The sequence below is a fragment of the Equus caballus genome, chromosome 22 (assembly GCF_041296265.1).
Source record: "Equus caballus isolate H_3958 breed thoroughbred chromosome 22, TB-T2T, whole genome shotgun sequence".
Classification (NCBI taxonomy): Eukaryota; Metazoa; Chordata; class Mammalia; order Perissodactyla; family Equidae; genus Equus; species Equus caballus.
The window spans coordinates 34045411-34058194 of record NC_091705.1 but is presented as its reverse complement, the minus strand read 5'-3'; the positions used below and the strand labels follow the sequence as shown (position 1 = coordinate 34058194).

The 12784-nt window shown below is 50.7% G+C and overlaps 1 protein-coding gene across 9 annotated transcripts in view; it reads right to left on the bottom strand.

Annotated features, from left to right (window-relative positions):
• LOC100070683 (L3MBTL1, histone methyl-lysine binding protein) overlaps positions 1 to 12784 on the bottom strand; it is a 68131-nt gene that overhangs the window by 14014 nt on the left and 41333 nt on the right. For 7 of the 9 annotated variants that reach the window (XM_023626597.2, XM_070247565.1, XM_070247566.1 and 4 more), the window contains 5 exons: positions 2579 to 2638; positions 1985 to 2034; positions 1383 to 1440; positions 1110 to 1193; positions 29 to 160 (listed from right to left, as the gene is read on the bottom strand). In XM_023626597.2, coding sequence (XP_023482365.1) covers positions 29 to 160; positions 1110 to 1193; positions 1383 to 1440; positions 1985 to 2034; positions 2579 to 2638 — 384 coding nt within the window. Of the gene's footprint in view, positions 1 to 28; positions 161 to 1109; positions 1194 to 1382; positions 1441 to 1984; positions 2035 to 2578; positions 2639 to 3832; positions 4080 to 8558; positions 8776 to 12784 lie in introns of those variants that run through there. The other 2 variants (XM_005604636.4, XM_005604637.4) reach the window with 2 other exon arrangements.

Below are 12784 nucleotides of genomic sequence, written 5' to 3'. Positions count from 1 at the left end.
TGGGGAGCCTCCCTGCTGGCCCACTCACCTCTCCCCCGTTGACATAGTCCAGCACAAAGTAGAGCTTCTCAGGCGTCTGGAAGGAGTAGCGCAGGCCCACGAGGAAAGGGTGCCGCACATTCTTCAGAAGCACGCTGCGCTCTGCCATGATGTGGCTCTGCTGCGGAGTCACAGACCGCGGCCCACGTCACAGCCCACTGCAGCCCGTTACCCCGGCTCAGCCCACATGGCCTCCCTGGTGGGGGCTGCCCTGCCCAGGACCTTCTCACGCTCCTGCTCAAACACCCACTATGGCTCCTTATTGCCCTCAAAGCCAGGCCCAGGTTCCTTGCCTAGCATTCAGGGCTCTTCATGGTTAGCCTCATCCCTGGCCAGTCCATGTGGGTATAGCTCCAGCCCTGGATCAGAAATCCCTGCCACCACCGCTCCAAGGTGACAGCAAAGCATGCAAACACTGCATAAATGAATCAAGGAGAATCTCTGAGGAAAGAGGCTGTGCACTGTCCACATTCGTGCCTTTTTCATGCCGCTTCCCCTGCCTCGACCCCTCTTTCAGGCCAAGGAATCCCACCTTCAAGGCCTGCTGCAAGGCTACCTCCTTCGCAAAGACCTCCCCTTCCCACTCCCACGACGTCCCTGTTCACGTTAGCGCCTCATCTGAGTCCTCTGGCTTGGGATTCCGCCCTCACTCAGGGCCCGCTCTACCCTCCTCTTGGGGCTGGTGTTAAAAAGACTCAAGTCAGCTGAAGCATCTAGAACTCCAGGATGGCTCTGGCTCGAAGGGCCTTCGGAGAGTGTACAGTGTGACCCCATATTGCACAGATGGGGGGCTGGCACCTAGACAGGGCAGAGGACTTGTCCACTACGGAGCCCTGAATTTCCCAGGGGAAGCAGAAGGCCGGGACGGGGTCCCCCCGAGGGCTCTGTGGGTGAGGCGGTTGGCCTGCCTTCCTTGAGAAGGGTCAGCATCCTGGGCACCACATGGCTGGCTGCCTGTTGTGACCCCCTCTGCACCCAGCCCCCTCAGAGTCGGGACCCATCTTGGGAAACTACCCTAGGCTGGGGCTCGAGAAGCAGGAGAGGAAATGCCTGTGCCCAAGCTCTGGTACCTCTTTCTTCTTTAAGATGGACTTTTTCTGCAGCACCTTCACTGCGTAGAATGTCCCATCAGACTTGCGCTTGGCCAGGAGGACCTGAGCAGACGCACAAACGCAAGGCCTGCAGGTGACTCCTCGGGGCTTTGGCTTTCTCGACAGCCCCCAGCCCCAGCCCTGTGTCCATGACTCTGCAGGTTGTGAGCTCCCTCTTGAACATGCAAGTGACAGACAAGGGGTGGAGGAGGCCGGAGAAGGGGAGACCACCCACCCTCATATGTCACTCACCTTCCCATAGTTCCCTTTGCCAATGACTTTGAGGAAGTCGAAGTCGGTGGGCCGGGCACTGGGGGAAGAGAGAAGAACATGGGTCAGTATTTGTGAGCCTGGGAACCCTGGTGCCTGAGTTCAAGCCCAGGCTTCTTTTTAACTTTGAAGCTGGGGGCTCCAAGGAGTTCTCTAAGAGCCACGCCACCTGGCTGCTGAAGAATGCCACGTTCTCTCAGCCAAGAGGGCGCTTGTAAGGCCAGCCCCCGCCCCTGGGGATCTCATGGTTGAGTAAACAACAGGCAAGTTTGGGAGAAAAACAGTCATGACTCACAGAAGGAGAGGGATCTCACCCCAATGCCTGACATGGGCCTGAAGGGTGCAGGGAGATGCTAACAACTCAGATTTTGGGGACATTCCAAACACAGGGCTCAGCACCGGAAAAGGCTGGAGAATTAGTGGGCGATAAAGCTTAGGGATGGTCCTGGGCCCAGATGGCAGAGGGTCTTGAAGCTAGACCAGAGAACTTGGATTTTGTTGTCAAGGCAAGGGGAGCCAGGTATGAGGGGAGCCAGGTATGAAGGGAGTCGGGGAGGAAAGCTGCTTGAGAGACAAGAACTCACTTTGGGTTGGCTGAAGGCCCCAGGTTGATGTTCCCATTGGCCCTTGAGGGCTAAAGACATTTACAGAAAGAGTGATTAAGATCAGGTCCCTACTCCTTGACCCCTCCCTTTCTCCTGTCCCAGGCCCTGCTCCCTTCTCCAAGATCTCTATTAGCCTATCTTCCTGCCTGCCTGCCTTCCTTCCTTCTTCCCACCCCTCTACCCAACCACCTACCGATCCACCATCTCACCTGCCTCTCACAATAGACTTGGGAGGCAGCCGGCTCTTGTGCCAATTGTGAGGGTGAGGAAACCGAGGCCCAGAGAGGAGCTGTCCAAGGACCTACAGGCAGCCCCACTGGCTTTAGAATCCAGGGGTTCTCAGAGCCAATCCCATGATTTTTCCACCCCATTTACTTCTTGAGGCCCTTGCCCAAGGCTCTTCTCTATTTACCCTAAAAATGGCCCACCTCTGTGAGCTCACAGTGACCCCGCTGGCCCCCCAGTCCTGGTCTTGGGCTGCCCACCAAGCTGGCCAGTGCTTCCACAGCCTTCCTTAGCGGTGGGAGGAAGTGAGCCCCCTGGTGGTGGGTGGGGGAACCAAGACCCACTCACCTGCGGACTGGGGGTCCCCGCCGGGCTAGAGTCCATTCTGTAACAGTGATCAGGTGGGCTCTGGGGGCACAAGGAGGAGCAGGCATGAAGAGCTGTTGTTGGGGAGTTCGCGTCACTGTCTAGGGCTTCGGGCACCACTGCCCTCTCCTCCCCTCCCTAACCTCTAACCCGGTGTACCAGCCACAGCCTGAGAGTCTCCTACCTGAGACGAGCAACCCCTGCATGGGACAAGAACTGATATCCCCAGGACCCAGCCCTCTCATCAAACATCTCAGCAGGAAGAGAGGGAGGACAGTCAGAGGTGGCCCCTCCCAGGCTGAGTCATTTTAAGCACTGGGGGCAGCCAGGGCATGATCCTGGAGCCAGGGCAGCTCTGGAAGTCCAGGATGGCCAGGGCTGGAAGGACCCTGCAAAGGATGAAGTCTGAACCCTTCCCCCCTCATTTCACAGGTGGGGAGCCTAACGCCTACAAAGGGACTTACCTAGGTTCACACAGCTTGTGAGGGGCAGGCTGAGCTCCCCAGGCTCCTAGACAGGCATGCTCCAACCCCGAATTCCGGTGGGCAGCCCCAGGCTGGGCTCTGTGCTATTATCTCCCTGCCACAAGGACTTCCACCTAATGCCCCTGGAAGCGCAGATGCTCTGGGGGCCTTGGGTCAGAGCCACGGAGAGACCCAAGACAGGCCAGAGTCTATTTGAGAATAAACAGACCAACTGGTCTATGCGGCCAGGAGCATAGTGTCTTCCCTGCCCCCGCCCTGCAGGGTTGGGGAGGCTGGTGTGTCCAGCCCCAGGCTCAGGGTACCCAGGGCCCCACAGCCCCACCGCTGCTTGGAAGGTCAAGTCCAAGAGCCAAGACCTCATCTGAGAGCCCAGTTGCTTGTGGGGGCTGCCGGGTACTGTGCATCCCAAGACCACAGCCTTGGCGTTTCATGGGGCCTGGGCTGCAGCCTGGCCTTTTTGGGTAGAGACCACCCATCTTTACCAGGGGGCTCCTGGAAGTACCACCACAGCTGAGAAAGTGACCACAAGCAAAGGGAGGAATCCCCCAGCCCAGCCTGCTCTGAGAGGCCCAGCCCTGTGGAGCCCTGAGGGAGCCAGCTGCAGGACTGCCCCAAGAAGGAGTGCAGCCTGGCCCCAGCCAGTGCCCCGTGGTCTGTGCTCCTGAAGACAGCCCACAAGGCTGCCACTCCTGCTCCTAGGCTGACCCTGAAGGCCCCTCTGCCAGGCCCTGGCATCCCTGGCCCCACATACCTGCCCAGCCTGAGGAGAGGCCACTGACAGAACCAGCAGTTGGAGCCGGAGGACGGCCAGTGGATAAGAGAGCCTCTCTCTGTTCTCCCAACAAGGGCCGAAGTGTCTGTGCCTGGTGCCGGCCCGGCCCCAGCACCCAGCTCAGAGCTCCCGGCGGCAGCAAGGGGGCTGCTGATGTCACGTGGGATCCAGCAGAGCTTAAGAGGGACCAGAGACCTCTGTTCCCTTGGGGACGTCGCCTCCCCCTGGGGGGTGGGTGGAAGGGGCTGGGCAACAGCTGCGGGAGGGCCCTGGATATGCTTGGGGCTTGTTAGAATGTGTGAATGTGCGGGTCAGGCTGTGTGCGTGGTGTGCGTGTGCAGGCGTCTCATGTATTGGTGTGCTTCAGTGTGTCTGTCTGGTGTCTGGTGTCAATGTGTCCTGTCCATCAAAGTATTCGTGTGAGAGTGTACGTCTGTGTGTAGATGACTGTGCGTGCTCTGCTTCTTGGTGTGCATCCGTGTGGCCGTGTTATGATTTCGTCCATGTGTCTCTGCATCTGTGACCGGGCTCTCACTTTGCGTGTGCACAGATGCGCCTCAGTGAGTCTCTGTAGTGTGTTGACATGTCAGTGTGTATCTTTCCATCTGTTAACGTGTTGTGTGTATGTGTGTGAGTCTGTGTGTGGGTGTCTACATGTGTGTCTGCAGATGAGCATGGTCGTCTGTTAATATGTGTGTAACAGTGTAACCACATGTGTATATAGAGGTCATTGTGTATCTGTGTTCATATTGGCACACATCCGTAAATTTCTGTGTGTGTGTGTGTGTGTGTATGTGTAGGGGCCTGTCGGTAAGACGACATGCTCCACAGGGCATAACCAAGACTAGTGCAGCCCATCTGGGGCTGGAGATGAGGTTCCAGAGACCTCGGCCATGGCAGCTGAGAGCACTTTGCCCCCAAGAGCCTGTAGATGTCTCAGAGCCCTGGTCTGGCTTAGCCCGGCTGGCCGCGGTCTTTGACTGCTTGGTCCTGTGAGCCTGTCCCTGCTGGCCCTCCAGGCTCTGGCCTGCTGTCTCCAGGGAAGGCTGGTTGTCCCACAGCTCTCTGGCTGTGTGAGAGACAGGAAAAGGGTCCCAGCTGGCACCCAGGCTCATGAAGACCTTGCTGCCTGGTGCGATAATTAGGCACTCACGGGATCCCTTCCTCTCCCCTGAAGCTCGTGAGGGGGGTTCTGGGGAATGAAGGAGTTGACAGGGCCCCACACAGCCCCTGCCCTTCTGGAACTTACTGTGAGCCTACCATGTGCCACACCCAGACCTCAGCAATTCACCACAGTAGAGGGATCCATGGGGCTGGGGCCGCGGGGGTTGGACAGGGAGGGACCTGAGCCCAGGGGCCTCGGGGGTTCTCTGTGGGCTCTCAAGTGCTGGAGACCCAGGGGTGTCGGCCAAGGAAAACCCAAGTGAACAATATCAGATCCTTCCATCTCTCAACAAAATAGATATGTTGAACCAATACACAGATGGGCAGGATGTTGTGTTGACAAAACATATCCAGAACAAGGACGTTTCTTTTCAATCACAGGACCCTGATGGGGCCTTCATTCAGCAGCACTGCTTAAATCAGGAAAATAATAGTGACAATATTAATAATAACCTAATGTCCCACCACAGGGCACTTCAGAATACCCGCTGGCAGTAGCAGCTTTCTCTCTTGACCTTACATTCCTCTCCAGATGTTGTCCCATTGCTCTGTTTCCTGTTTCAGTGAAACTCCTTGAAAGAGTTGTCTGGACTCAGTCTCCACTCCTCCTTTTCTTTCTTGAACCCATTCCAAAGTGGCTTTCATCCCAACGCACCACCAAAACAGTGGCCTTCCGTGTGCCAGAGCCAGTGACGCACGCTTTGTCCTCATCTCACTCAGCTTCTCTGAGGATTTGGCCCCCTTTTCCCACTTGGCTTCAGGAGCTCCTGGCTTTCCTTCTACCACACTGACTGCTCTTTCTCCATCTCTTCTGCTGGATCCCCCTCCTCTTTTCACCCTTAAACACCGGCCTGCCCCAGGGCTCAGCCCGTGGACCTTTATCTAAAGCTTTCCCTGGCTGATCTCAATTTAACAGCTTTAAGTACCAACTATACTCCATGATCCCCAAACTTCATTCTAGTTCTGCTTCTCTCCTGAACTCTGGATTTATATATCTAACTGCTTCCTTAACACTTCACTAGTTAGATGTCTGCAGGCTCCTCACTCTTACCATTTCCAAAACAAACGTGTTGATTCCCCTTCCTTCCACTCTGCCCAGCCTCCTCCTCCCTCAGCCTTCCGTCTCAGCAACGGCACTACCACCTACTCGAAAGTTGAAGCCAGCGACTTGGAATTCATTCTACAAAACTTGCACCATGAACTCCCATTGGACTCTACCTTGACAATATATCCAGAAACCACTGGGGCTTGCCACCACTGCTGCAGCCACGCCGCCTGAGCCTCCACCGTCACCTGAAAGGATTATTGTAGTGGCTTCCCTACTGTCTCTCTATTTCTATCTTTACCCACTACAACCCTTCTCCACCAAAAGCCAGAGTGACTCTTTTAAAATGTGAATCAGATCAGGTGACTTTGTTGCTCAAAAACTCCAGCGGCTTCCCATCAAACTTAGGATCAAAAGTCCAAAGTCTTCACTATGGTCTAGGAGATTCCATACAACCTGGCTCTTATCTCCATCTCCCTCTCACTGCACTCCAGATGCTCTGGCTTTCTCACTCTCCCTCGAACACAAAGAGTGCCCCCTGCCTCCTGCCCTTTGCACTTTCTTTTCCCTCTGCCCAGAATGCTCTTCCCTCAGACATCTGCATGGCTGGCTTCCACTAACATCGCAGAGGTCTCTGCCCAAATGTCACCTCTCAGAGAGGCCTTTTCCGATTACTGGTGACTGATTGTCCTGGTTTGTCAGGGGTTTCCAGGGATGTGGGACTTTCAGTGCTAAAACCAGTGCAGTTCTGGGCAAACCAGGATGGTTGGTCAGTCTACAAAACCAGTCCCGCTCATTCCCTATCCACTTTTTCTACTTTATGTTTTACTTCATAACACAGCACTCCTTGACACCTTATCATGCAACTCTGTTTATTTTCTATCTCAAACAGAACACCAATTCCTTGAGGACAAAGACTTTTCTTGTTCACTGTCGAATGCCCAGCACCTAGAAAACAGCCTAGGATGCAGTCAGTGCTCACTACCTATTTGACTAACGAATCAAGGAATGAATTGATAAGACAAATTACACACATATAAAATGGAAAATTACCCAACAACAACAAAAAAACTATATACAAACCTATGTAAATCGAAATGGGAACACATATGTGATACAGTGCCAAGCAAAAAAGCAGGTCTCAAAATGGTAGGTGGACCAGGGATACCATCTTTGTAAAGAAAAAAACAATACATGCACGCACATGTACATTTGTGTATAGCCACAAAAAATGGCTAGAGGGCCATGACCCAAGGCGACAGCGGGTTAGGTTATTTTTCATCCTTGTACCATTGTGTGAAACTTCTCATGGTGTTGCTGTTCACTTAATACTTAGGTACTAAGTCCTGGTGGGAACTTTGGCACGCCCTTTGCCCAACATCACCTGCCCCCATCACCTTGACTGTGACCCCCCCACCAGAGCAGCTCTCTGCTCCTGTCTCCTTTCTCTCCTCCACTACTGTCTTCTGTTTTTCTAGCCAGACACTGGGCATCAATACCTTCTCCTGACTCTTCAGGCCTATGGAGACCCCTTTGAACTCCCTATGGGTGGTCCAAGCCCCTCCATGGGCCCGCAAGCCTGTCCCTCCCCCTAACTTGCCCTAGCCTAGACTTGCATCCCTCTGCCCCATCACTACATGGACCTGCTCACATTTCCCTGGACCTGCTGAATCGGGGTTGGGGGGGAGCGGTCACAGAGTTCCCTCTCCTTGGAACACTCTCCCGACCAGTCTGGTCTGCTTGGCTAACCTTTTCATTTGTCCCCATCTGCCTTTCCTGGAAGCCTTGCCAGACCACCTCCTGATCCCACGACTCTTGCCCCCTTCTGTGCACCTGCTTCTGTTGTTGCACTTGTCTTCAGTCTACTGTCGTCTATTCATTTACACGCCTGCCTGCCAGGACATACCAATGACCTCCCAATGACAGCACACGCCAAGGGCCAGCTTGGTCTTATTTTGTTCCCACAATGCCATGGGTTAGGAACTATCATCATGACTGTTTTAAAGACGAAGAAACTGAGGCATGGAGAGGTGAAGTGACTTGATCAAGACACACAGCTAGTAAATGACATAACCGGGATTTGAACCCAGGCAGCCTGAGCCAAAGCCCTTGGCCTGGCATTTCGGGAAGAAGTTAGGAATTCAGAAAAGGAAGGGTGGAAATTAGTGGTAAAGAAGTGAGGATATAGATTGGTTATTACGAAGGAAGAAAATTAGGCAGCTGAGAAGGCAAAGAGTTAGTTGAGAGAGAAGGAAGGAAAGGAGGAAGGGAGAGGGAAAGAAGTTAGGAAGAAAGGAAATTACGAAAGAAGGAAGGGAGGGAGGGAGAGAAGAGTTAGGCAGAAAAAAGGAAGGAAAGGAATTAGGAAGGAGGGTGTTAGGAAGGAAAGGAAGTAAATAGGTAGTGAGGAAGGAAGTTAGCTAGGTAACTAGTTAGTCAACTGGGCAGACCAACAGGACCGCAGGCAGTTGTCCTGCTCGTGGTTGAGCCTCTCACCTGAATACTCTGGGTCCCAGCTCAGGTCCTGGAGAGCAGCCCCGAGCACAGCTCTGCCCTCCTGTCTCTCCGCATGGTCCCTCTGACCTGAAACCCAATCCTGACTTGCTGGAACAACTTTCCCAGTCAGGAGTGACCTGTCACCCACTCGCTGGGGCTCCTGAACCAGCTCAACCTCCCAGCCCTGCCGGCTGGGAGCAGGCTGGGAGCTGGCTGCAGGGCCTTCCGGTTATTAATTAACCGCTGGACCTGAGTCACAATGCTGGCTGCACCCACTGGCTCCTCCAAGGACCCTGCCCTGGGGACTCTCTGAACTTTTAAAAGCTGCTGCACAACTTAAGTTGTGTGACCTTGGGCAAGTAACTTCAGCTCCCGGAGCCTCGTGTGAATTTGTGATGATGGTGTGCGTCCTACGCCAGCCTCACTGCCTGACACTACTGGCACTCTCTTGAGTTGAGCCAAAGCCTGCTGCCCAGAGCTCGCCCGCTCTGGCACTGCCCTTGTGCCATCCTGGGAGGAGAACCATGGCTGAGCTGAGACCCATGCCTCATTCTGCCCTTCAGAGACCTCAGGCTCAGGAACCAGGACTCCGCTCTCCCCAGCTCGCATGGAAGGCAGGCTTTCTCCCCGTTGACCTGAAGCTGTCTAGACCGAGGATTCTAACTCAGGGCAGGGGAAGGGCCTGGTCTGCTGGACAGATGAGAAAAGCTCTGCCTAGTGACCGCTCCTCTGTAGGCAACTCAGAGTCCAGCTGCCACGCTGCTTCCTCCATTGCCTCTTCATTAAAATGTCAACTTCCCAGTCACTCCAGTGCTTTAAAAACTGGCTGCTCTACTGGGCTCTGGAGGAGCCCCGCACGCCCCATCCCCACCTCCAGCAACCACATTTCAGCATCTGGTCCCCGCCCAAAGAGGGGTGCAGCCGACCTAAGTGCCAGCAAATCAGGGCAGAGCCCCAGATCCCGCACCTTCCCAGGGCTGTAGCTGCTTCTGCTCCGCCCAACTCCTCCTCCTTTGTACTCTGAAAGCCGGTTTTAAAAAAACCCACATAATGGTATTGCATGGACTGTACCGAAGAATTCCAACATAGGGAAGAATGTGGAATAAAAAGCGGAAGCTTCTCCTCCAACCCATCTTCAATCTCATTTCTAGAGGTACCTGCTGTGAACTAAACGGTGACTATCCGTCCAGACTTCTGTGTCAACCCAAACCTACATATCTTACACTTTTTCCCCAGAAAAATGGGCCATATTATACATATTGTTCAGCAATTCACTTTTTTTCTCACACTTCTTTCCATGTCAGCATATAGAGAGTCAATGTTTTTTTTTTTTAAATCTGATCACATTGTAAAATGTGGGATTAATTTCCCTATCCCTGGTCCCTACTCGCCGTCCCTTTGCTGATGGATATTTAGGCTGCTACGTAGCGATTTCACAAAAATCCTAACAAGGCTGTAGGGAACATCTTTGTGTTAATTCCCTGTGGCCTTGTGCTAGTCCTTCTGTCTGATAAACTCCTGCAAGTGGGAGTGCTGGGTTAATTGTAACCTATCCACCAAACTACTGTAAAAAGCTGTACCAACTGACTTGGCTATCAGCAGCGCTTAAACTTGCCCTTTCCCCTCAATGATGTTGCAGAAAATAGCCAAGGCCATTCCTGCCGTGAGTCCCCTGCAGATACATGAGCCTTCTGCAGATACGAATCTCTCCCCAATCTTCCTTCCGCTTCCCTCTTCTTTTCCCTTCCACCCTCCCAGTCTCTTCTCTCTCAGGCGGCTGGATTATGTTGTGTGGGCATGAAGGTCAAAGACGTTCTCAGGGATGACAAAGGGAAACAAGAGACTGAACCCATCAGAACCCACCACCATGCATATTCCCTCCCCCTTGACATTCCCCTTGCCACTTTTCTGTGCCTGGTCTGGCCACCCTCCCCCAGCACTACCCCCACCTGTATACACCCTCTCATACCTGTCGATTCATCCATAGGTAGAGGGAGTAATGGCCATGAGGTCAGTACAGAAAAACCTGTTACCCACATGGGCTGGGCGCAGAGTTCACACATCGGTCAGAGATGGGCCCCCAGTTTTCTTTTGGAAAAAAGATTTTTAGAAAGTGATAAATGTACAAAATTTTAAAAATCAAATAGGACGATGAGGTGGATAATGATCAGTTCCTTGTCCCATGCCTCACCTTTTTAAGCTGCTTCCTTTGGTATTTACCTCCATGTGTCTTGATAGCATGATTATACTGCTATTTCTCCATCTTTCAGTTTTAAATACTATCCAGTAGCTTCCTTCCTACTACAGAACATGAATATTTAGATCTCGGCCATCCAAACACACACTTCTGCTTTTCCTAAAGTTAATTCATAATTGCCTCAGTTGATGGCTTGAAATATTGAATGCATGTACACACACGCACATATATAATTCTCTCTTAAACTCTCTGACAGAACTGAAAGTATCCTCGTAATACAATAATACATGTAGGTTTCAGTTTGATTTCTTTGTTTCTTTATTTTTCATAATTCCTGGAAGCCATTCATCCCTCTGTTCTCACCTGGACAGTTGCTCAGTTGTCAACTTGGCCTTTCCTTTCCCATCACTCTGGAAATTCCCTTTGTCTCCTCATTCAATGTTTTGTTTCCTGGATCCTATGTTTTCCTCTTCTTTAAAAAATTTTTTTAAATTGTGGTTAAATCCACACAACATAAAAGTTGCCATTTTAACCATTTTTAAGTGGACAATTCAGTGGCATTAAGTATACTCACAATGTTATGCAACCATCATCATTATCTATTTCCAAAATTTTTTCATCATCTCAAAGAGAAACTCTATAGCCATTAAGCAATAACTCCTCATTCCCCCTTTACCCCAACCCCTGGTAACCTCTAATCTAGTTTCTGTTTCTATGATTTGCCTACTCTAGATACTTCATATAAGTGGAATCAGACAATATTTGTCCTTTTATGTCAAACAGCCAAACTATTTTCCACAGTGGCCACACCATTTTACATTCCCACCAGCAATTTCTCCACATCCCTGCCAACAATTATTATTTTCCTTTTTTTGTTGTTGCTGATTATGGCCATCTCAGTGGGTATGAAGTGGTATCTCATTGTGGTTGATTTGCATTTCTCTAATGACTAATGATGTTGAACATCTTTTCATGTGTTTTTTTAGCCATTTGTATATCTTCTTTGGAGAAATGTCTCATCAAGTCCTCTGCCCATTTTTTCACTTGGGTTGTCATTTTGTTTTAGGAGTTCTTTATATTTTCTGGATATTAAACCCTCATCAGATACACAATTTGCAAATATTTTCTCCCATTCTGTAGGTTATCTTTTCACTTTCTTGGTAACGTCCTTTGATGCACAAAAGTTTTTCATTTGGATGAAGTTCAACTTACCTATTTTTTCTTTTGTTGCTTGTGCTTTTGATGTCACGCCTATAATCCACTGTCAATTCAAAGGTCATAAAGATTTACTTCTATGTTTTCTTCTAAGAGTTTTATGGTTTTAGCTGTTATATTTAGGTCATTGATCCATTTTGGGTTCATTTTTGTATATGACGTAAGGTAAGCATCCAACTTCGTTTTTTTCACAATCCAACTGTCCCAGCACCGTTTGTTGAAGACACTGTTCTCTTCAGTCAAATGGACTTGACACTGTCATCAAAAATCAACTGGGCATAGACGTATGGGTTTACTTCTGTATTCTCAATTCTATTCAATTGGTCTTTATGTCTGTCCTTATGCCAGTATCACACTATTTTCACTACTTTATCTTTGTATTAAGTTTTGAAGTCAGGAAGTCTGAGTCTTCCAACTTTGTTCTTTTTCAACATCGCTTTGGCTTTTGGGGGCCCCTTGCAATTCCATATGAATATGAGAATTAGCTTTTCCATTCCTGCAAAGAAGGCCACTGGAATTTTGATGGGTTTGCACTTAATCTGCAGGTCACTTTGGGTAGTATTGACATCTTAACACTGTTAAGTTTTCCTAGCCATGAACACAGACGTCTTTCCACTTATTTAGGTCTTTAATGCTTTCAGCAATGTTTTGTAGTTCTCAGTATTTGAGGCTTTCATGTCCTTGTTTGAGTCTATTCCTAGGTATTTTCTTCTTTTAGAAGCTATCGTAAATGGGAGTGCTTTCTTTTTGGATTATTTGCTGCAGGTGTATAGAAACACAAGTGATTTTTGTGTGTTGATTTTATATCCTGCAA